The sequence below is a fragment of the Clarias gariepinus genome, chromosome 17, assembly GCF_024256425.1.
Source record: "Clarias gariepinus isolate MV-2021 ecotype Netherlands chromosome 17, CGAR_prim_01v2, whole genome shotgun sequence".
Classification (NCBI taxonomy): Eukaryota; Metazoa; Chordata; class Actinopteri; order Siluriformes; family Clariidae; genus Clarias; species Clarias gariepinus.
Window position 1 is genome coordinate 9252292 of NC_071116.1, and position 23539 is coordinate 9275830.

The window sequence follows — 23539 nt, forward strand, 5'->3', positions numbered from 1 at the left end:
ACTGTAGACGAGGATAAGAAGGATGATCAGCACAACAGTCAGCATGACAATGCTTCTGTGCACAAGGTGAGCTCCATGCACCCGGACCTAGTGGCGTCAGCTGACAGTGTTAACTACCGTGCCGCCATTGGTAATGACTGTTTTATAACCGAAACCCTTCCTGATGCAGATGTTCCCATTTATCTCGGCTTTGGACCAACACTTACTTTGGGGCAATTATATGAAATATTGTGGAACCACCAGTGACTGGGGTTTCTTATCTGTGAATCGAATACAGGTCTCACCGAACACAAAGACTCTCAATGTGTCTCTATAATTATGGTGCAAATATGAAATATTAAATTTTAATGGGAAAAATTAAAGAAACATTTAATTGTGAAGTACATTATATGGCCAAAAGTATGTGGACACTATACTAACCATCAAATCTGAGGGTTTTTGTTGAACATCCCATTCCAGATTTAGTGCCCTTTTGTTGTTGAAATCCCCTCCACCTTTCTGGGACGCTTTCCAGTAGATCTGATTGAGACATGCTTGAGGGACTTGGTGCCAATGAAGGGAAATTGTAATTCCACAGCATACAGATATACAGTGGGGTGCTTTTAACTTTGGGTCAACGGTCACACATAAGAGTCATAGTAATGTGTCTACAAAAATTTTCATGGTCGAGTTTATAATATGAAATACGGCATTAAATATTAAAACGTGTAATATTTCATCATAAATCGACATATTATCGCGGTAGCGAGGTCGCGTGCTCAGCGCGCATCATCTCTCCTTCGCTTTCCTTTCCGGAGCGAACTAAGAGCGCATGCGCCGTTATTAATCTCGCTCACCTCCAACATGGCGGCGAGGGGCCATGTGCAAGACCCTAACGACAGGAGACTGAGACCAATTTACGGTACGAATTCATTCCTGTCCGAGTAACGGAACGCTTTGAATATGTGTCTTTTCGCGCGTGCAGTCAAGAGCGGTGAGGCGTTGGTTGTATTCGCGGTCGGTTAGAGAGGCGTGGAAGCCGGTAAGGGCCCTCAGAGCTCCGGCCGCGGACTCGCTTAGCACGCGCGTCCCAATGACAGCGCGCTCGGGCGCACGCCTCTGCTGGTTTGCTAACCGCTAACCAGTTTCTTTAGCCCTGACTTATCAATATTTAGGGAAAGCTTCACGTTTATGACGCCACCTTCACAGTATTCGCGGCGTTTTGCAGTTGACTGAGGTTTCTCTAGCTAAATAAAGGTTAGCCCGCTGGCTAGTTAGTGGATTTCAGGTGAATTAGCCATGTTAGCTCGCTAGCTAGTTAGTTAGCCAGCTCGGACGACAGAGCTTTCCTAGCGTGCCTGGTGAATGACCAGGTCGTTTAAAAATGATGTCTTGTTAAACATTTAGGACAATGTGCAGGATTTTTGGACTCGGAAGACTGTTCTAGCACCTCGTGAGAATCCCAAAGGGGGACCTGAGCACGGTGTTGGTGTAAGGTTAAGCTGGTTAGTGAGGAGTTTGATCCGAATGAGGTGTGAGAAATGCAGAGCAGGGTGAGTTAGTCGAGCCTCAGAAGCCTTTCTACTGATTAGCGAGTCTAAATGCTGTGAATGAAATTCCTGTCGGCTGATGACTAAAAGTCTGCTGTATTGCGTTTGCAAATGAGCTCCAGTCTCCAGTGCAGAAATTCAGTTGCAAGCTCATTTGACTGTAAAAGACTTATCGGTTTCAGTACTTAAAGTCTGCATTTTCTCTATCTGCTTTTTTTTCATCTCTACTAAATATAGACTCTACTTTTTTGGGAATTGCATACGAGACATTTGGTGTCACTGTTCTGTTTTGCTCTCTCTCTCTCTTTCTTTTTCCCTCTGAGCCAAGTTTTAAATAATCTTGTCATGAAGTAATATCTGATCTAAATACCTCCAGATACACTTCATACTTTTTATGTATTAATAGTTATGTGTAATGTGCTATAAAATCACTTTGACTCATTATAGCAACTATAAAAATCTTTTAAAGCACTATTTGAATATATAAAGCTGTGGTTTTGTGAAAGCCCTGGTGATGACTGTATAGCCTATTTCTCCCTGTAGGTTAGTCCACAACAGACGCGTTTAACCTGACTCAAATATTTCAGTAATGATCAGAATAATAGCCAAGTCGGATAAAAGTCGGTCATGTCAATCTGAACAGCCTGACCTTGATTGGACAAAAAAACCTTTTAATAATCAGTTCATTAGGTAAATATTATCCATGTTGATCTGGTTGATTCACATTTGAAATCTTTTCTTTTTGTGCATGTTTGCACAACCTGAGTGTAACATTAGGTGACATGAACTGTTTCTGAGAGCCTCCGTTCCTAAGTGAAGAGCTACAGATTTTCTTTGGTGAATAAAAAAAAAAGGCACACAGAACTTTCTAACCAATTATAGATGAGGCCAAATTCTTATCAATCATAACTCACAAGGTAAGATTAATAGAAAAGGTTGGAAGACTAACCTTTAGTGTTGGAGAAAATTAAACACTTTGCACTTTTTTTTTTTGTCTTGTGGAACCCAGCACAAACATTCAATGTCGCTGTGCCTCTTTATGTTAATGTTGCGTACAAGAGTAGGCTAAATGGGACAAAAATATATATAATTGCTTCTAGCTGTAAGATTCTGAAAAATGAGGCATGCAGGTCCTCAAACAACCAGTGTTTTTCTGGTCTGTCTTTATAAACAACTACCTTTTGTACCTGAGGGCAGGAAAGCTTCTTGTGCTTTTTCAGTCTGATCGATCTGATCAACCCTAAAACACATCAGTCGTAGGTGCTTTGTGGTTTTATTGCAGTGCTTCATATGTAGAAAATGAGTTCCCGCTCTCCATCTGCACTCCATCATCACTGTTGTGATGTTGTATGCAAACATCCTGTTAAACAAAGCTGCTGCTCTTTAAAACGGGAGCACTGTGTTGCTCTATATGATGTTTTTTTTTCAGCTGTTAATAATGTCGACAAATTGTGGCACCAACCAAAAATTTTATTTTAAAAATTATAAATTACTTTTTGGGGCTAAAATTAATACAGTGTGCAGAGGATGTGTATCAACAGTTACCATGTAGATTACAGGTTGCTGCCTATGCTGTATGCGCTGCTAATATGGATCAGTATGTGCTTTTTAAAAATAGCAGCAGGACTTCGGAAAAGGGGGACGACGCGACAGCAGGGGAAAATATATTGAGATGGGAAGAGCTAGTAGAATATAATTTTGCTTCTGGAATGATAAAGCAAGCAAAGAGCTTTTTTGTAACAATTGTTTTTTGTAAACCTAAAAAAGAGCAGATCTCCAGAATGTCACCGTCTATGACACGTTACTAGGACGTTGTATATCAGCACCTCCAGTTACCAATGTGTCTGTATTTAGTAGCGAAAGTCTAGTGTAGTTTGCATAGAGTGTAACGTGTTTGAGATTTTGTGTAGAATACTCCGACTGTTCCTAGAACTGCCAGTGCTGCAGGGAAGGATTAAGATTAGCCTTGGACGACAATTAATAGCTCCCGCTAACGAATTTGGTTGCTGTGTAAACAAGGATATGATGTGTGCTCGGTTATGACATGATCTTTGTCAGGTTTGCAGAAAAATTGTCTCGTGATGACAGGAGTAGATTTTGCGGCATTATCACACATCTTCACTTCAAGCTTCCTGTGGTGAGATAAAATCTATCTTATCATGGCACGTGTTCAGGAAAAAAAAAAGCCAGCTCGTATCTAGCACTATTTTTTGATGAAGATCAACTGGGTACATTTTAGTTGAGATTTTAAGTTTTTACGAGGCATTTCAAGTTTTCTTCATAATTGCCTTGGCTAGAAATCAACTAACCTTGCTTTGTCAGTCCGCTCTGAGAGAGAGAGAGTTTAGCGCGAGCGGCAGTTGCATAAGACTTTCGATCTTGCCAGCTTGCTTTGGCGCTGCATTGATCTGCTACACAGACACTTTGTTTTTAATCAGTGCGTGATGGTCAGGACATGATGTTACCTTCAGACTTGGCCGATCGCAGAGGTGTAGACATCTGTTCTTGTATTGTAACTCTCTGAGGAAGGCAGAAATGCAGACTTTCCAGATGCAGTGCACTGATGGTGTTTTGATTTACATAATAATGTATGATAATACGTAAATAAACAAGTCTAACTAGAGTTAACTATTGGAGTTGAGCCATGAAGGTTAATAAGGTTTTAATTTAAATCACTAGTTAATCGGGTGTGTAACGGTATGCATAGTTTAATTTGAATGGTGCAAGTGTTTTTATACTCCAGTGAATAATGATGCCAGGTGAGGTAGCTACTGCGGTCGTTCAACAATCAGTAAGTAGAACGCTTGATTCAGAAAAACCAAAGGTTAACTTTTTGCCAACTTGCAGAAGAGACGCATCTTTCTGTGTGAGCTGTACGAAGAATCATTCAAGAACGCAACAGGAACTTTATATCCACGTTTCCTGTACGTTCTTTGTTTGGGTCAATAAAGCAATTCCTGTGAGGCCGGCGTTTCAGATGCAAGGCCGGTAGTCTGATGGTCCAAAGTACTGAGAACTTTCTACCTTTATGATATCCAATAGTGATGGGAAGTTTGAATAATTTCAACAAACAATTCGGACCAAACGACTCAAAGGTAACTACTCGTTTCTGTAGAAAATGAACGAATTACTCTCCGAGGCTACTCGTTCTTCTGAGTCACGTTAAAGACTCATGAGCGACCCAACACTAGTATCCAAGCTCTAGTGGAACGCCGGGATGAGTACATTGGTGTAGCAGGGGATTATACAGAGCAATAAAGGTAGAGAAGAAATTTGCTGGTATTTTCAAAAGAAATCATGATGGCTGAGAGTGTAGCATTGCAGCCTTAAAGCTCCCGGGTCTCCAGTTCTTTCCTAAGCTCTGGTTACTCTGTGTGAGTTTTTTTTCTGCTCATGAGTTTACTCTGCATTGTCCAGTTTCCTCTGACCTTTCAGAAACATCCCAGTATGTGGTTTGGCGAGGAGGTTTCCAGGTTTGGACATAAACGTTCTGAAAAACGTCCTATTTACACGTACACTTTTAATGAGCGCTTATGATGTAGGATGTTTGTGCTCTTTGTGTCAGGCTTTCAGGAAAAACACAAGCCACTGTGCCATCTGGTATCCTCCACTCCCTCCCACGCAGACTGAGCATGGAGTGCTTTACATTTTTGGCAGTTTTGATCGTGCACTACATCTTGCTGTCATTCCCTGGCTAGACGCACTACTCAAAAACGAACGTATGCAGTGTACACGATTTTAGACGTTGCTTATGTCTTTTAATAAAATTCATAACTCTGTTAAAGTTGTAGCGCTATGAGCAGTGTTCCAGCTTGTGTGTGTAATCCATGACGGTGTATGTTTTTAATGATGGCACTCTGGTTTGGAGCACTGAGAGCTTTGTTTAGGATCACGGCTCCGTCCATGAATTATTAAAGACGTGTGTACTGCTTCTATTGCTTAGAAACATGTCCCATATGTGGTGTCTGCAAGACTGATATGTCTCTCAGACAGCCTGACACAAGTTCAATTTGCAAGTAAACATTTTTATACACGCATGCTTGATTTTATGTTTATTCAGCACTGGTGCTCTGTGTTCTTGCTCACTTAGTTGTTTTCTGTGATTATTTGTTTGCCACAAGTTTCTTTTTGAGATGCATTAATACCCGTCTTAATGAATGAAGGGACAATTTTATATCTTCTGTATCCTTTAGCCTTTGTGAAATTCCAAGGACGCCAGGCAGTATGCACCTGTACTATGATCGTTAAAAAGTACCCATTTAAAAAAAAAAAAAAAACATTTTAAATCACACTTCCTACTATTGTTTTCTTTATTTTGCTGATGTTTTACCAGTAAATAAAATGCAGCTTTCTTTATTGAACAGTCTTTACGTAGTGACCGCTTTGACTTTAGCTTAGCTGTAAGTAGCTACGTCAAGACAAAGGGAAAGGACAACATGGTTGTATGTCTTTGTTCTTTATGGGGTCTGGTTACTTTTGGTAGCCAGCTGTCATGAGAAATGGCCTCGTGGATTCTTTTCGTGTAACCGGGGCTCTGATCTCTCTCAAAGGGGTTTACATTGCACTGTCTTGACCAGTAGCATATTTAATGGTGACCTGTTATGCAAAATTTAAATTGTACAAATTTTTAGACATTTGGATGCGTCTCTAATAGTGCATGTAACTTTTTTTTACATTTTTGTATAGGTTGAGTTTGAAACAAGCCAATTATATTTTTTGTTAAGACCATCGAAAGTATGCGAAAGCTTATGCTGCCCTTAAGGGCAGTTTTGGGGCACAAGCCTAAAGTTCTCATATTATATTTAAAAACTCTGCTTGTTCCCTATGGGCAGCTTAGGCTTTTGCATGCTCTTGTTTGTTTCATACATGCACTTTTCTGCACTTGGCTTTGTCCTTTGTTTTCGTGAACGATTTTTACGTCATAATTTTAAACTCTTCTGGTTCAACATATCACAGCATGTAATAAAGTAAAAAATTATGGGTAATGATACATAAATGTGTTTTTGACTGTTTAGTCATGAATTAAAAAAATGATGTAATCAAAAATAAATCAAGTTTCTTTAAATGTAGTTTTAAATGTATTATTTATTTATTGTTGTATTTTAATTCCTAATTTTCTCTAAAATTTAGTCGTATCTAATTCCCACCCATTGCTCAGGATCTCCCACACCTTCTCAGTCAGGTAGGGTCGAAGGCCCTCATGTGTTTCCTTCTAACCATGTGATGCCAGCCGAATGCATCTTTTCGAGTTGCTTGACAGTGTGTAACACACTCGAAGGACAGCGCTTGCGTGAACTCACAGACGCCCACAATTGGCTGTAGAGCCGTGATTGATGTGAGAGCGTAAGTGCCTCCCAACCCACCCCGCTAAATGAACTCGGCCAATCGACTCCCTCCAGGCCCTCGGCTGCGAGATGCTACAGCATCACCAGGAACCGAATTAGTGACCTCTTTGAAAACACATCTTCGTAGTACTGTTATACAGTATACATATTTTATGTTGTATGACAATTTGTTAGCAAGTTCCTCATTGTGACACTGTGCATTTGATTTCCATTTCTCTGTCATGTATTAAAACTCTTTTAATTGAACAGCTTGTTTTGTTTTTTTCCTTTTTCATCCTAAGTTGAACCTTTTAAATAGTTCACCTATAAAAAGCGCTCGATCTGTTGTAGCTTAGCAACGGTAACTAGGCACGTCCGCCTCTGGCAAGTTTCTGGACTCAGTGTAAAGTAATGCAACAACTTATCGTGTGTGCGTATATATGATTTAATGAACATGAGCCAAAAGGCCAACAACAACTTTGAAAACAAAATGTCAGATTTCTGTGTTTAGTGAAACTACACCACTGTGTCCTAAAGATCAGTCTGAACAGTCTGACCAAAGCTTAAGACGTGATGCGCGAACGTTACTGTGTTAAGTGCTGATAAAATATCTAGAATTAATTTTATTTCAGCTATTATAAACACAGAGTGAAAGTTATGATCCATGCTGAACACACACCTCTCTCTCTCTCTCTAGATTATCTTGATAATGGCAATAACAAGATGGCCATACAGCAGGCTGACAAGCTGCTCAAGAAGCACAGAGATCTTCACTGTGCCAAAGTGAGTAAAATTCATTGTATTCCAGATTGCCAGTGTGACCAAAACACTTTTCTTGCCTAAACTCCACTACTTGTTTATACATTTACCAGACTGTCAGTGGTCTAATGTTATAGCAGAGTATATATATATAAATTACATGTCTTTTCTTTGATGCTGTAGGTACTAAAGGCTATCGGTCTGCAACGAACAGGGAAGCAAGATGAAGCCTTCACTCTGGCCCAAGAGGTGGCCAGCCTGGAGCCCACGGATGATAACTCGCTCCAGGCTCTCACTATTCTCTACAGAGAGATGCACCGGCGTGAGTGACCTACAGCAGAATGCGGGATGAGTTCAAGCTAGGGCTGTATGACATAAAAATATCCTGTTTCCTTCTACTGTTACCACAAAAAAAAGGGAAAAAAAGGATATATGACCTGCATCAAGCAAAAGAAACAGCTAAAGAGATTTTAAACAACTGGAATAATGTGTTGGTGTACATACAATGTTTCAATAAATCCGGGAAAGATGAAAGTGGGAACCGGCAACCTAGTTGAAGAAATGTGATTGGAACAAAAATCATGAATGGAGATTGCTGAAAAACTCGTTGAAGTTGTATTGTTAAAAACAAAGACAGTAGAAATCACAGCTATGTTTCATAGTTGACCGTAAGAGCATTTTTATACACACACCATGTGACACGAACTCACAGTATTGAAATGAAACAGTTATGTGGCCCTAAGAAAACCACTTGTTAGTGAAGCTGATCAAAAAAAAAGGCTTTGGTTTGCTAGGTAGCATAAAATTAGGCTTGGGAGCAATAGAGATAAGGTCACGTGGTCTAATGAGATCAGATTGAACTACTCCAGAGTGATGGGCTTGTCAGGGTGAGAAGGGAAGCGGATGAAGCGATGCACCAATCGCTTATACTTCAGATGGCCAGCTCTAGGATCAGTGTCGATAAAATGAAGTCAGCTGACAACCTGAATGTATTGAATGATAAGGGTATCACATTTCTTCCCTGATGGCACGGCCATATTCCAGGACTGAAATTGTGAGCAAGTGGTTCTTTTCACACATGAAGGAGTGTCCCATTATTAAAGCTAAAGGGAGTCACAATTTTATTATTATTATTTTTTTTTATGGGCAGGCAGTGTGAGGGTCTCCCCCTTTTTAAAACCACACAACAGTTCATTAGTGTTCATTGATTTCTGCATTTGTTCTGCATTATTGTTTTTTTCCATTATTAAATGGCTACTTTCTCTCTCTGTAGCGGAGTTAGTGACCAAGCTGTATGAGGCTGCAGTCAAGAAGGTTCCTACAAGCGAAGAGTACCACTCGCATCTCTTCATGGCCTATGCACGTGTTGGGGAGTACAAAAAAATGCAGCAGGTGTTTGTATTCATTTGTTTGTTTGTTTTGTGTGTGTGTGTGGGGGGGGGGGGGTTGATGTCTCTATATATAGACCATCTTTAAGCATTTATAGCAGGATAAGTGTTTTAAGGATGCAACAACTCTAAAAATAATAATTAAAAAATTCAGTTCAGACTGTACTGAAAACCAGTATGAAAAGCAGTTTGTGCCTTTGCATAATTACTTTTGTTTTATGAACATATGTTTGAGTTAAATGTTAGTGTGCCCCTGATTAATAATATTCTTTCAAGCATTATCCAAAAAAAATATTAAATGCTCTGTACCCTTCACAGGTTTATGACTAATTTTACCAATTTTAAATGCTTACATAAAAAAAGGCAATCAGAATTTGATCAATGCTTGAATAATAAACTATATGAAATAAATTCAGATGTTGGGTGAATACATATATATTTCTTTTTAATAATCGTTGGAATTAGGGCTGCACGATATTAGGAAAATATGCGATATGCAATATTGTTGTTGAATATTGCGATAAGGATATTTCTTGCGATATAACATTTCCCTAGTGAAATGCATTTTTTATTATTAGTATTGCCTATTTTTTAAAAATCATTTATATGTAATGATTATACTTAAATAAACAGTTAATAGATATTCGTCTGATGTAATTAAATCTAATTCAGGCTAAAAAGAAACTATATGTCAAGGAAGTTGCAAATATTTAGACTTCAAAACACTATGAATGACTTAAAATCCTCAGCAGATATTCTGATTTCTGGTTTGCTGTTACCATAGACCTGCCAACACAATATGAACTTTCAAACACTACTTTTTATTTACGTGTAACCATACACTCATCAAGAGTGTCTTAAAACAAGAGCATCTTTTAAACAAAATATTTCCTTTGACTTGCCTGTTTTTTTTTGTTGTTTTGTTTTTTTTTTTAAATAAAAAAATAGATTAAACAAAAATTAAAATAAAAAAGAATAAAGATATAAGTATAAAGATATAAGCAGGTATAAAGATAGTGAGGGCCCATCTGATTGGTCAAATTTGGACACACAAATGCTTGACGCATAAATTAAATTTAATTTATCGCAGCTCTTTGCGATAGATATCGCGTATACCGATATCGCGTATACCGATATCGCGATAACGATAATTTTTTTATATATCGTGCAGCCCTAGTTGGAGTCAAGTTCCTTACTTACTTACTTACAAGATGCAGAATAGGAAACTCAGAAGCTACACACACATTTTGTCTAGAGAAATTCCACTACAATGTTTATCATGCAGAATCAAACATATTTTATTTGCCACTGTAACTCTCTTACTCCTTTAAGAAACTTGTTTTATTCTGTTGGCATTTTTAAAAACGTTTTTAAACAAGTAAATACAAATGTAGTTTTAAAGTTATTGGAGAAAAATTTATTTTAAAACATCTAGTTTTAAAATTGAATAACAAAACGACTCTCACCACGAATATAGCCGTAGAAGCTGACATGGCATTAAAAAAAGAATATTCTTTCTGTTTTCATGTCATGCATTTAGTTGTTTATATCTCATCTGTTTTTCTTCTCTTGACTCTTTTCAACAGGCTGGAATGGCTCTTTATAAGATTGTTCCCAAAAACCCCTATTACTTCTGGTCTGTTATGAGCCTAGTGATGCAGGTATGTTCACTCATCATAGCATAGACTTCTCATGATGTTTATGAAGTATAAAAATTCTCTTACTAACTTGTGTTTCAGGCCATCTCAGCCCAGGATGAGAAGCTTTCCCACACCATGTTTCTGCCTCTCGCTGAGCGCATGGTGGAAAAGATGGTCAAAGAGGAGAAGATTGAGGCCGAAGCTGAGGTTAGCATGTCCTTCCTGCTTCAGCAGCACTCAGGCTTGTCTTTTTGACGAGTCGAATTTAATTCGAGTCCGGTGTCGTCTCTTACAGGTGCAGTTATATTTCATGATCTTGGAGCGTCTGGGGAAATACAATGAGGCGCTTGAAGTGGTGCGAGGGCAGCTCGGTGGTGAGGATGGAGCCCTGAAATGGGCATTAACTGCTTTTTATAACCTGAAAATCAGTTTAAGACTGAAGTGATTGGGTTATGTGTTTGTGTCCTTCACTCAGAGAAGCTCACTAGTGAGCTGCAGAGCCGGGAAAACAAGTGCATGCTGCTGTATCGCCAGCTAAAGCGCTGGCCTGAGTGCAACGCCCTGTCACGCAAACTTCTCCTCAAAAAGTAAGCTTTTTTTTTTTTTTTCCCTTGAAGTTCCATTTAAAAGATAAAAACAGGAAATTGACTAATAGCACTTATTAACAATTTCAAGTTGACCAAACTGCTTTACATAGCAAATAAAGAAGACAAACAATAAAAAAAGAAAAATACGAAGGCTGTTAAAATAAAAATAGACACGTAAAATTAAGAAATAAAAAAAATACAAAAATGGATAGACATTAAAACAGAAACAAAAAAAGGATATAAACTTTAAGAATATACAGCAACATAGGATAAAAACAACATTAAGAACAAAAAAAAACGTATATATATATAATATATATATAATATATATATTTTCCAATTTTCTCCCCTAATTTAGTTGTGGCCCATTCCTCCCCGTCACTAGGGGGCTCCCACATTAAGGCTACTACTACCATTCAGCCGGGAGGGCGAAGACTATCGCGTGTTTCCTCCGACGTTTTCCTTCCTGTGACGTCAGCCGACCGCATCTTTTCGAACTGCTCGCTCACGCACCGTTAGGGGCGGAGTAACACACTTGGAGGAAAGCGCTAGCCGCTCCTTCTGCATGCGCGAGCTCACAGACGCCCCTGATTGGCTGTAGAGCCGTGATTAATGTGGGAGCGCAAGTACCTCTCATCCCTCCCCTCTGAGAGAGCTCGGCCAATCAGCTCTCTCTGTGCCTCCGGCTGTGAGAGGAAAACAGCATCACCCGGGGTTCGAACCAGCGATCTCCGGATGATAGGGCGAGCACTTTACCACTGTGCCACTCGGGGGCCCCTGAATCTGTCTCTTGACCTAACTTTTCTTATCATAAGATTATAACATCATGCAATGGTAATTTCATGGCAGTAGCAGAACTATACTAAAAATATGTAGCAAAACGATGTACTATTTGGTGAAAAAAATTATGATTACAGGAAAAGCTACATTATTTTTAAAATAATGTTTTAACGGATAACTCGCATTGTTCCAGCCTAATAAAATAAATTCCATTCAAAGTCCAGTACTTCAGTCTATCAACCGATTAGAAACAGCAAACAATGGCGATGAGCTTTAAATACTTCTAGATTTAGATCTTTTCAGAAATTCATCAGTGTTAACTATGTGATTTACAATTGGAAAGTAAAAGCAAGGTAATTCCATACGCTGTACAGAGCATGTGAATTATATTTTGTGCAAAACATACACAGTTGCTCAATAGTTGCTTTTCTTGACCTTAAAAAAAAGCTGTACTTGCGGTACATTTTTACATTGTTCACAGCTTTTGTTTCAAGTCTAGCCTGCTACTTTACCCAAAAGAGCAGTTTCCCTTGACCATAAATATTTAGCCCCGACCAAGAGCAGAGATTATAGTGTACTTGGGGGTAGCATGAATAATATGATTATTAAGAGTTAACGGTATATACATGTGTAGTGTACTAATTAAAATGTTTTATGTTTTGGATTCAGATTCCTTGATATTCAGCTATTTTAGCAAACACAATTTTGGTTAGGTTTTGTCCAAAACTGCATGTTTTGTCTTTTCCCAGTGAAATGATGATGACATACAGACAATAAGCCTCTTTTTCAGATAATTACTGCCAGTCTCTGCATCAGCACTTCATCACATTTGTGTGCAGCACTAGGCTGACTTCATGCCTTCATTTTTTTAATTTAATTTTTTTGGCAATGTGTTTAGCATGTGGCAATGTGTTTAGTCTCCTTTACCTTGAAATACATATTCTTTATAAATTTAAGTTTTAATGTTTTCTAAAGACACAGTGCCTTTTATACCGTTTTACATTCAACTTGTTGTTTCCACCACATTTTATTTCCCGTAGTTCACTACCCAAGGGTGAAACCCGGTTATATACCGAAGCTATAGCGCTAAGCAACGGAGGTTAAGTTACTCTGGGTTTGTCTTAACTTGTGTGTTGCGCTTAACGCTGATTGAGATGATTTTATGCTTACACATTAGTAGTGCTTTGTTATGCAATAGTAAAAAAAAAAAAACCTTATCGGTACTTTATAATGTAGATATATAGTCCTCTGTCCTTCTTTTTCCTTCTGCCTCTCTACATTTGTCATGGATTACATACAGCCTCCACACACACACACACAGTTTCTCACGACCCACCTCTAAATTGCATTGTTTAAATCTTCATAAAGGGCGTGGACTAACGGAACTCATGGGTGGACTACACTCTAGATCCAGTGCACGCCTGACCTGGATAAACTGGTTATTTAAGATGAATGAATGGATTTCCATCTTTTGTTACAGTATTAATTAAAGCAGATGTTTTAAGATCTCTAAACACTTAGCTAGCTTATATATTTGTTTGAAGTTCTGTCTGTAAAGGTGAGTCTTTGCTGACAGAAGAAAAATAGAAATCCTTAAGAGTTTGTTAAATAAAAATAGTTCCCCTAAACAGACGAGTGAAGACGTGCCAGAAAAAAACCGAGTTATGGATTAATGATCTATTCTTCATTTTGTTTTTTACTCTCCAGCCCTGATGACTGGCAGTTCTACTTGTCATACTTTGACTCTTTATTCCACCTTATCGACCAGAGCTGGACGCCTCCGGAGGAAGGAGACCAGTGAGTGTTGAATGTATTGTAGTAATCAAGTGTACGGAGTTAAACCTGATCTACTAGTTTTTACTATTAACTACTATATATCAGTGTTATTGTTAGTGTTTACTACTATCTTTTACATTAAAGTGATGTTAGGTGACAATATTTTTTTTCTAAGGCTATGATTTGTCTATACGCAAGAATATGTAATTTTTTGCAATTATTTAGTATTGAAAACCAAGCAGAGTCATTAGTTTTGCAGGCTAGTTTTGCTTCTTTTTTTTTAACTCTCCGATGTCCTTTCTGATGATCTCTATGGATCTTTCCTGTTACTGCAGTTGTATAGAGGGTGAAGTGCACTCTTCGGTGGCCCAGGCCATCAGTTTTGTGGAGGAACGGATAACAACGGAGGATGGAAAGGAGTCCAGACCACTGCGGGGCCCTTATCTTGCACGTCTAGAGCTCATACAACGACTCCGCCAGAGGAGCTGCTCTCAGGAACAGCAGCTTGGTAATTCAGCATTGTGGCACATTACAGTCAGATAGCACGCCTCTTGCCGGTTTCACCAAAGACATTTTGCTTCAGTGCCTACAAAAGACACTCGCATGATCACTTGGTATCAGATACAATGCTGAGAGGTTTTACTATAGCACTATAACATCATAGTAGCAGTTCTTTGGCTGTTCCTCTTTTTGGAAATGCAGGAAGTGGCTTTGTATGCATTAAGCTTATTTATTTTTGCAAAAATAATATAAAACAGATCACACAAAAAAATGTATGGGAGACTTGACTGCATGTGGTTCACGATTCTTCTCCATGGGAACTGAGAACACCATTCTGTTACACTATTCCAAGACATTTATTGCATAAAAAAAAAAATATATATTTTAACACACTCTACACAGGGCTTTTCCTCATTTTAGAGCCCTTAAATAATTTGTAAGCTGTACTAATGATATTAAATAAAATATTTAATAAATAGCATATAAGAATTTATTTTATTTTGGACACTCACTAAAGTAATCATTGCATGTTTATTTAATTTTTATCATCAAATGTCAGTTAAGCCCAATCCCAATTCTATTTTCTACCCCTTTCCCTACCCCTCGCCCCTTCCCCTTGTCCCTTGAAACGAAGTGGAAAGGGGAAGGGTTAAAATATTTTCCCTAAGAAATGGGACACCACTACAACACTGTTATGTCATCATACGTATCCGTTCATTTACATGTACACATACAGTATGGCCGTAAGCAAAACAAACAATGCGTTATCAAATACTCGGCAAACTGCGGTGCTACTGAACTTTTATATTTGTTTGTAGCATGCAGTAAAGTGTATATGACATATAAATATATTTTTGTTATATCGCGTAATCGGTGCTATCCGCTAACAAACTTTAGCGATTTTTTTGCAAACGTTTCTTTACAGAACATCACCATAAACACAAATGCAAGACTAAAGGTAATATACATATAATGAAAACTTGTCATAAAAATCCTTATTAATGGCAAAAATTACTTAGATTTATGGGTCTGCTTGCTCGAGTGAGCGGCCATGTTGAAAATTTCGCTTAGCCCTTCGTTTGAAGTGAGGTCTCGAAAAATCTTTGTTTGGAGGGCTTTCTGGACCTTACCCATACCCCTACCCCTCCAACCAAAAGAGAAATGAGACACCCCTACCCCTTCACGTGAATTGGGATTGGGCTTTAATGTAGTCTGACATTAAATACAGTAAAACCTTGGATTGTGAGTAACCTAGTCTGAGTGTTTTGCAAGACTTTCTCTAAAATTCTTTTTAAATGTAAAGTGCAGGTTACTTAGTTTTATTCGTACTTTATATTTTGTATGAATAATTTTTATATGAATATTTTTGTCTTGTGGAATGATTCGTCTGAACTTCCGTTATTTCTTATGGGGAAATTTGCATTGGATTACAAGCACGTTTCCAGAATGAATTATGCTCGCAATCCAAGCTTTTCCTGTACATAATTTAAAGACAATATGGAAAGTGTTGTTTATGGTTTTATTGCTCAATCTTAGCGTACGTCTAGTATACTTCTCTGTTGCTTTCGATTTGTTTTCAGTCTAACATCTAGAATCAACACATTTAGGGTTAGCAAACTAATACAGCAAGTTATCCTCCAGTTAGAATTGTTCATGCCCCTCTCTGTTTTAGGTAGTAGTATATATTTTTGTTTTTAGTGTGCGTGCATGTGTGAAACATTTACTTGCTGCTGACCAATTATAAATTAATGTATGCAATGGCAATTGCAACAAAATAAGAAAATGTCATGGTTTGACACGTGCATTGAGGGACACTGAGACCATGCGAAGGAGACATTTAGAAACGGGTTGTCAGAACGTACCTACTTTTGGTGTTTCTAGCTCCCATGGAGAAGAATGGTGCAGCCCTAACTTGTAGCACACAAGACAAAACCTGCTCTTCTGCTGCCTTTAAGATGTCAAAGATTGTAAATAAAACTGCTGTCATAACAAGGATATCCTCTGTATCTATATAAAATATAAAATGTGTGTTATCTGTAATTTGAGATTTTGAGTCAAAATGTTTGTAGTAATATTAGTAGAAATTTGCTGCTTATTTCATTCATGTATTTTTTTATTTATTTTTTGCAGGTGAGCCTCTAGAGCTGATGTCTCAGTACTTTGTAAAATTCGGGGACAAACCATGTTGTATCACAGATCTAAAGGTTTTTCTGGACCTTATTGTACGGGACCAACATGTCCAGGTAATTACACTTTCTCAGGACTGTATTATGAGGTACACTTCACTTTTTTTAGTTGCCGGTGTTTAACCTACATTATGCAGTTCTGCTTTACTTTTAGAGGTGACAAACAGATATATAAGTGCTGTTTGTTTTCAGTTATGTGAGGTCTCCGAGAGCTGACTCAGAGCGGTTAATGAGTCCCAATGGGTCGTGTTCTAATCCATCTATATATGGCTCAGTTCATTAACAGGCTGATGGAGGCGGTGCCCCTCGGGGCTGCGGGTGAGGCTGGCACAGCTTTTCCGGGAGACACGCGCTCACTCCAGAGGCACCTATGTGTAACGCAGCTCGGCCGCTGCCTAGGCCTGCAGCACGCACTTAGTCCTGATCGCAAGCTGGCACTCATTCATGAGCTCAAGCAGCATTACCGCCATGGCCTACAGTTCGGTAAGCTTCTGCTTAAAAGTGAATTGTTCATTCTCAGTATGGGTTTAGATTCAGACAGCATTTTTTGTTATAACGACTTTGATGTCCTGCCACAGTCTTGATCTAATGCACAAAACTATGCATGATTGGTCCTCTACTCCCTTATACTCTCACCATTCATCAGACCTACAGTACATTCCACCACAAATATTACAAACACAGTACATTCGCTAATACAAGAAATATTAGAAATTTTATTAATTCATACTTTTTTTTTTTCATACTGCTTTTTATTGCACACTTTATTTGTTTATTTCTTTATCCATCTATCTATTGTTTTGTTTAAGTAGCGTGTTTTGTCTCTCTATTTAAAGGAAAGTCCTGTTTAAAAACTGAGCTACAGTTCTCAGACATGTACTGCCTCATGGCTGCTCACGTCTACATAGATCTCTGGATAGAGACTGGTAAGATTTATTTTTTTTAAACCCTTGGGTAATTTTTTTTTGGTTGGGGGGGATTTCACCATAAGATGGCAGAAATGAAAAAAAATTCATACCCAACATTCAGTGTAAGACAGTGATTCTGAGCAATTGAATAATATGATTATAGAAATTTACTTTTGTAAGTAAACTTTTAAAAACTGCACTCTGCAAGGTGCGCACTCGTGTTTTGAAATTATTCATTTGTTTATTCATTTTAGTCTCTCATTGTGTAGTACAGAGTACAGGGGCATAAGACTCATGTCCTGGTTGGCCACAGCGTGGTAGGGTTTTTATACCCTGGGTAACACAAAATGGTTTGATGACTAATTACCTTCATTTGGTGCATTGGGCCGATATGTTAAATTGTTAACAGGTAAAATTAATAAAATGTTAAAACAGGTAAATGTTTAACTGCTTTATATATAGTATATGAGTAAACTTGTTATTCAGGACTGCATGAATATTTGTATTTAAACAAATAAAATTTGTGTCACTGTTAGTGGTCTAACAGCCCGCAGTTCATTTGTAATCAGTTCGGATCTTTTTGAAGTGAACCACGGACATGGATGAATAGTTATATAGTTTAACAATTTTTGTGTGAAATGTTTTATTGATGCTGTATAGTGTTTATATATTTGGGCATCATCATTCATGTGCTCAAACTTTCTCACACTTTAGTGAATGCCAAGGTTGCCAAAACGAAATCCCCCACAATCCCTCAAGAGACCCTCCAATTAAAAAAAAAAATTGTACATCATTAGTACTAGAACTAATTTTAGCTCAATTTTGTGTGTGCATACTTTTTGTTTAATGTAAATTATTTCATTTCTTTATCTGTCCAAAATGATAAAAACATAGTTTAGCAGAAAACCACCTAATCTTGCAACATGACTGGATTAAAATAAACTCTGATTCTTGTTTCATAACAAAAGTCAAGCAGATGTTTTTTATTCACAAGTAGAAGGGTCAGTGTCTTCAACATAAAGTTTTACAAAATCTCCATGTCTCATTGCTTTTTAACAATTAAAATTTACAATAAAATATTTATATTTAACTTATTTTTCAGTACATATGTATATTTAATATTTAGGATATCTCTGTGAACAGTTTATTAATTTAGTTATAGGAGTAATAAATGGGAAGCAAAATTATATTTGTCTCCCATTTTTTTTATAAGTAAAAAAAATGTATCTGATCTGTGACTCAAACCGTGATTCTACCCGAAACCTGAGTTTGGTGTTTCATTCCACACCTAGTCAAGGTAATGTGTCGGACAAACCACTGTGGGTAGAAAAAACTTTGGGATGTCTGCTGAAAAGTTTTTGTTTGGCTTCATGTGTACTAGGCATTAGGAATAAAAAAGCTAAAACACATCTGTATAGCTGCATCCTTACTCGATCTCCTGGAGTTTTATTTTTTAAGGTAAAAGTTGCTGTATTTGCTGTGATTATTGTTAAGTGAATTATGAAAAGTTTAGATTGGTATTATAAATCACTATATTCTGGCTTGTAATATTTATCAAAAACATGTGGCTTTGTGTTTTTGCTCCTGCTGTCTTATTTACTTCCTTATCCTGTGGATTGTGTGTTACAGGCGATGAGCACATGCTGTGGCAAAGTCTGGGGCTGCTGGAGGAAGGTCTGTCCCACAGCTCCTCTAACGCGCAGTTCAAGCTGCTGCTTCTGCTCCTCTACTGCCGCCTGGGAGCCTTTGAGCCTGTAGTGGACCTTTACTCCAGCCTGGATGCCAAACACATTCAGCACGATACCATAGGGTGGGATATTACTTACACACGGTGTATCTGAATTCTAGTAAAATCACTTCAGCATCTCATTCTGCTCTACTCTTTTCATTCACAGATACTTATTGACTCGCTATGCAGAGTCTTTGGGCCAATTTGCTGCTGCTTCTCAGTCCTGTAACTTCTCCCTCAGGTTTTTCCATTCAAACCAGAAAGATGTAAGTTGTTTGTTTTGTGGAGAAAAGTATCTGTACCTTCGCATGCTGCTGTCGTTGGTCCTGGTTTCTAACTCGCAGTCTCTTTCTCTCGTTGCAGACCTCAGAATACATTATTCAGGCATATAAGTATGGTGCGTTTGAGAAGATCCCGGAGTTCATTGCTTTTAGGAATCGACTGAACAATTCGTTGCACTTTGCCCAGGTGCGCACTGAGAGGATGCTGCTGGACCTCTTCCTAGAAGCAGACATGTGAGTCTAGTTTTAGAAGGAAACAGACCCTCTAGTGTTCCACAGGCTGATATAGTTATGTTCTTTAGTAATAAAAACAAACAAACAAAAAAGTAAATGGCCAGTAGTTACTTTAACAGCTTTAAGAGACCAGGTGAAGTCTGTTTTAATGATTCCTGTAAAATGCACCACTAAATCTGAGGGCTGTACACACAATCATTCACGATTATGCACCAGTTCCATGTTACAGGACGTCAGCTTGAAGTTATAGCCACATCTACTGTACAGTCCTGACGTTGCTCCTAGCCGTTTCCACATTTGGGTGTTCCTGGGAGGCCTGAAGCATGCAGCCTGATCATGGTTCTGCCATCCTGAGAAAACTTTATACATTGTGTCCAAGCACTAGTCAAACTCTGGGATAGGGTCATTAGTGTAGTTGGGGATTATATAGAGAAATAAAGGGAGTTTTTTTTTTTTTTTTTTTTTTTTTTTAACTCGTAACGGTGTTTTGTTATTTCGCGAAATCAAGTCCCGGTTTGATTTAATGCCCCTCATATTATCTAGAAGCAAGCATTAATTTAATGTTTACTCCTGTTAAAAACAATACCAGCACGGTGCTTTGTTGAACCTGACCCTCTTCTTTAAAATTACATCATTTTTGTAGCATAAATAAAAGAGCGTTGTCGCAGCATAAAATGTGTTGTGGGTGTTTGTCTGTACAGTTTGTGATTCATGTGTTTTGTTTATTCAGATCATCCAATTTAGAGGAAAGCTTGAAATCCATGTCTCTGTGTCCTGAAGAAGACGACATTCCATGGGACAACATAAGGGACAACCGAGATCTCGCCGTGTTTGTCAGCTGGAACCCAAAAGACCGGTACAGGACAGCGAGCTGCTGTTTGTCTAACCTTACATACTTGAGTCATTTCTTAACCCTGACATCACTATAGAGTTTTACCGATGGTTAATAGAGAAGATAATTAGTAACTGTTAGCGTGTTCCATCCGCAGACAGCTGACTGAAGAGGACAGGCAACGCTCTCTAGAAGAGGAGCTGCTGTGGCTGAAGATCCGCTCTCTGACTCTTAGGCTGGTAGGCTGCCTCTCCTCACTGTGCCATCCTCCGTCGCTGCACAACTCGGAGAAAACTGCCGAGAACGGCGTGTGTGCCAAACCCTCAACCCTGCAGCCGCTGCTTTCGCTGCTGGAGAGTGCACTCAGCCAGGCGGTCCAGTTCAACGAAAAACACTCACAGGTGAGGTCAATAACGATTTATACAGTCTTGAAGAATTACACTAGAACTCTTCTGGAGCTTGTGTTTACATGCACATTGTTAAATATTACATCTTAAAGTCACAAGAAGAAATCACTTAAATTTTGGGGGGGAATTTTGCTGCATGCTCATTTTTTTTTTTTTTTTCCCTTTAGTTTTCTTCTGCTTAATTTGAGAAAGCTGAATTATATCAGTAATTGAAATCAGTGATATCTAAAAAAAAAAATACCAATCAGAATTACTCATCTGCTTGCATCAGCCTTTTTTTTCCTCTCTTTCAACCTCAGTCTAAACCAAAGTGTTTTCTTTGCTGCTTACTGCAATCTTTTTCATGCCTGAGCAACTGTTTTTTTTTTTTTTTTTTTTTTTTTACCATTTTGTGTTTATTTAAGTTATGGTAAAAGAGTTCTGAAAAAAATGTACAGTTCTGTATCTTTAGTCTAATTAGAACCTTTTAATTAACAAAAGCTAAGGCGATCTTTTTTTGACCGTGTATGACAATCAAATGCCTTGTTTAAAATGTTAAGCTTTTTTTAAATTCCAAGTAATGCACTTAATCCCGGGCATTTTACTAGTCTTTGGGATAATATCAAGGTAGAACTTTTTTCTCAGTACACAGTCATAATTGGATGTAGAAATAGCTTGGAAGTGGTGTTGGTGAATGATTGATTGAATATACAGGATTGTTTAAAGTTATTTAAACAAATCTTATTTGCTAACATTAGCACTCTGAATGTCTGTCTTTGCTGAAAAGACGGTGTGCACACTTCTGATCAGCCACACAAGAGTTTTTGTTTATACTTGTTATTTTATTGAACCATAAAAGACTAGCAACCACGGTAAATGTGGTTCATATTAATGATTAGGTATTTAAAATTCAAATGCATGTTTTTATTGGTTGTACAGAAGCAGTACCCGTTGCTCGGTCCTCCCTCCACTCGGATGCAGCAGGCTCTGGCCAGCGGGAGTTGCCAGTGTCAGCTGTCTGTCCTGCAGCTGCCGCTTCACCTACAGGAGCTTGAGGCTGCCGGTTTGGGTATGATCACATCACATGACACTGACGCTTTGAACAACTTGCGTTTGCATGTGGTTGATTTGGGGCATAGCTTTGCTTGTCCCAAACAAACACACGCAGGAATGCTGTTGCCTCATATATCTCCATGTTTTTCTTCGTTTCAGATCAGTCAACAGAACTTCAGGCTCAAATATCAAATCTCTTCAAATCATTAACAGTACAGCTTCAAGGTGCTTTTTTTTTTTTAACTTTCCTATCTTTTTCCATCCTGTATTTAATTCCATTGCGTCATATAAAAATCTCTGCCTCTTTCTCCAATAGACATGCTGAATAAATGCAAAGGCGATCTGTTGGAAGTCCAGGACAACCGATGTAAGACGCACCCTTCTCTATTAGAAAGCCTAGTCTACTTTGTTGAGGTGAGATCTTTGATTTATATCACTTTTTATAAAGACTTTTGTGTTCTCATGCTTTTAGTAACATGACATTAATCCGAGGTCTGTTTTTTGTTTGTTCTTGTTTGCCAGACGATTTCTGTTGTCCTTTGGGTGTCTAGTTACTGTGCTAGCACGCTACGGCCACTCAAGTCTAGCTTACAGAAAAAGAAGAAAAAGAAAAAGGACACCAGCACCGTAACCGTAAGTGTTTTTTTTTTGTAGCCGGGTCCGGTTTGGCTGAGGAAGCTGTCTGTGTAGAGGGGGAAAAAAAGCTTGTGTTTATTTTTTGTTTTTCTTTCTCTCCTTCTTTCAGCCTGTGGTGCTGTCTGGGTTCCAGGAGTTCACCAGCAGCTTGCAGAACATCCTCAGCCAGGCTCTGGATCAAATTAAAGATCAGGAGTGCAGTCTCACTGCTTTAAAGCTGGACAGTCTTTCTCTGGAGGGCTTCACACAGACTGAGGTCAGTTTCCTCCTGTTCACGTGTCTTTAAAAGTAAACCTGAGCAAAAAGCAAAGTATGGAGATTAATTGTTCTATCCTGAAACTACTCAGGTGTTTGTTAATTTTTTTGTTTGTTTTTTGTGACTTTATATCTTGTGGTTTGCGCAGGAGGAGAGCGCCTTCACCAAGACTGTAATGGATAAAGTGCAGAGCAGCTACCAGCGCTCTCTGCAGGAGGTCGGGGAGCTCCTGAGGAAACGAAGCGACACCCTGAAGTCCCTGAAGATCTGATCGTCAGCCCGTCTCACACATCAGTTCCTGTCGTCCTTCAAGGCTCATCCTTGTCTTTGCCCTGTTCTGACGCCACCTCTTCTCCACAGGCACACAAAACTCCTGACCGCTTCAGCACAACCATGCGCCGTGCCCTGAGCCGCTGATCAAGTTGGACCCCCATGTCCTCAGAATGCTAGAGAGCTACGTAGGCAAACCGATAAGCAATTTTAGAAGAGCTGCTCTATAAATTATTGTACATACGTGTGAAGACTCACTTGAACTTGAAATTAAAGTGAACGGCTTTGACTTTTTTTGTTTTCTTCTTTTTTTTCCCCACTTTTTCGTAGCTGTCCGATGTCTTTTTTTTTTTTTTTTTTTTTTTTTTGGATCTAGCAGTCGATGCCCCTCTACCCTCCGTCCCTGCCAGCTGCTTCTTGTCTGGAGACAACACCAGAGCTTGACTTGATAAGTGGCTAAGCCGCTGACGGTGCTTCAGTTTGA

The 23539-nt window shown here is 38.6% G+C and overlaps 1 protein-coding gene across 1 annotated transcript; it reads left to right on the top strand.

Moving 5' to 3' along the window:
- The first annotated feature begins 808 nt into the window (after positions 1-808).
- naa25 (N-alpha-acetyltransferase 25, NatB auxiliary subunit) lies at positions 809-23344 on the top strand. Its single transcript, XM_053476124.1, has 24 exons — positions 809-901; positions 7551-7636; positions 7796-7934; positions 8886-9004; positions 10587-10661; positions 10740-10847; positions 10936-11014; positions 11116-11227; positions 13715-13804; positions 14119-14291; positions 16415-16527; positions 16746-16953; positions 17307-17396; positions 19008-19188; positions 19274-19373; positions 19471-19622; positions 20353-20478; positions 20612-20855; positions 21780-21909; positions 22053-22118; positions 22210-22307; positions 22416-22526; positions 22639-22785; positions 22934-23344. The coding sequence occupies exons 1-24, from the start codon at positions 844-846 to the stop codon at positions 23054-23056; spliced, it is 2928 nt and encodes a 975-aa protein (XP_053332099.1). The 5' UTR covers positions 809-843; the 3' UTR covers positions 23057-23344.
- The last annotated feature ends 195 nt before the right edge of the window (positions 23345-23539 follow it).

Excerpts from the sequence above, each read along its gene's own strand:
- naa25 (XM_053476124.1), top strand. The coding sequence starts at position 844 with ATGGCGGCGAGGGGCCATGTGCAAGACCCTAACGACAGGAGACTGAGA. Across the intron at positions 10,848-10,935 it reads AGATTGAGGCCGAAGCTGAG|GTGCAGTTATATTTCATGAT; the intron begins GTTAGCATGTCC and ends CGTCTCTTACAG. Across the intron at positions 13,805-14,118 it reads CCTCCGGAGGAAGGAGACCA|TTGTATAGAGGGTGAAGTGC; the intron begins GTGAGTGTTGAA and ends CTGTTACTGCAG.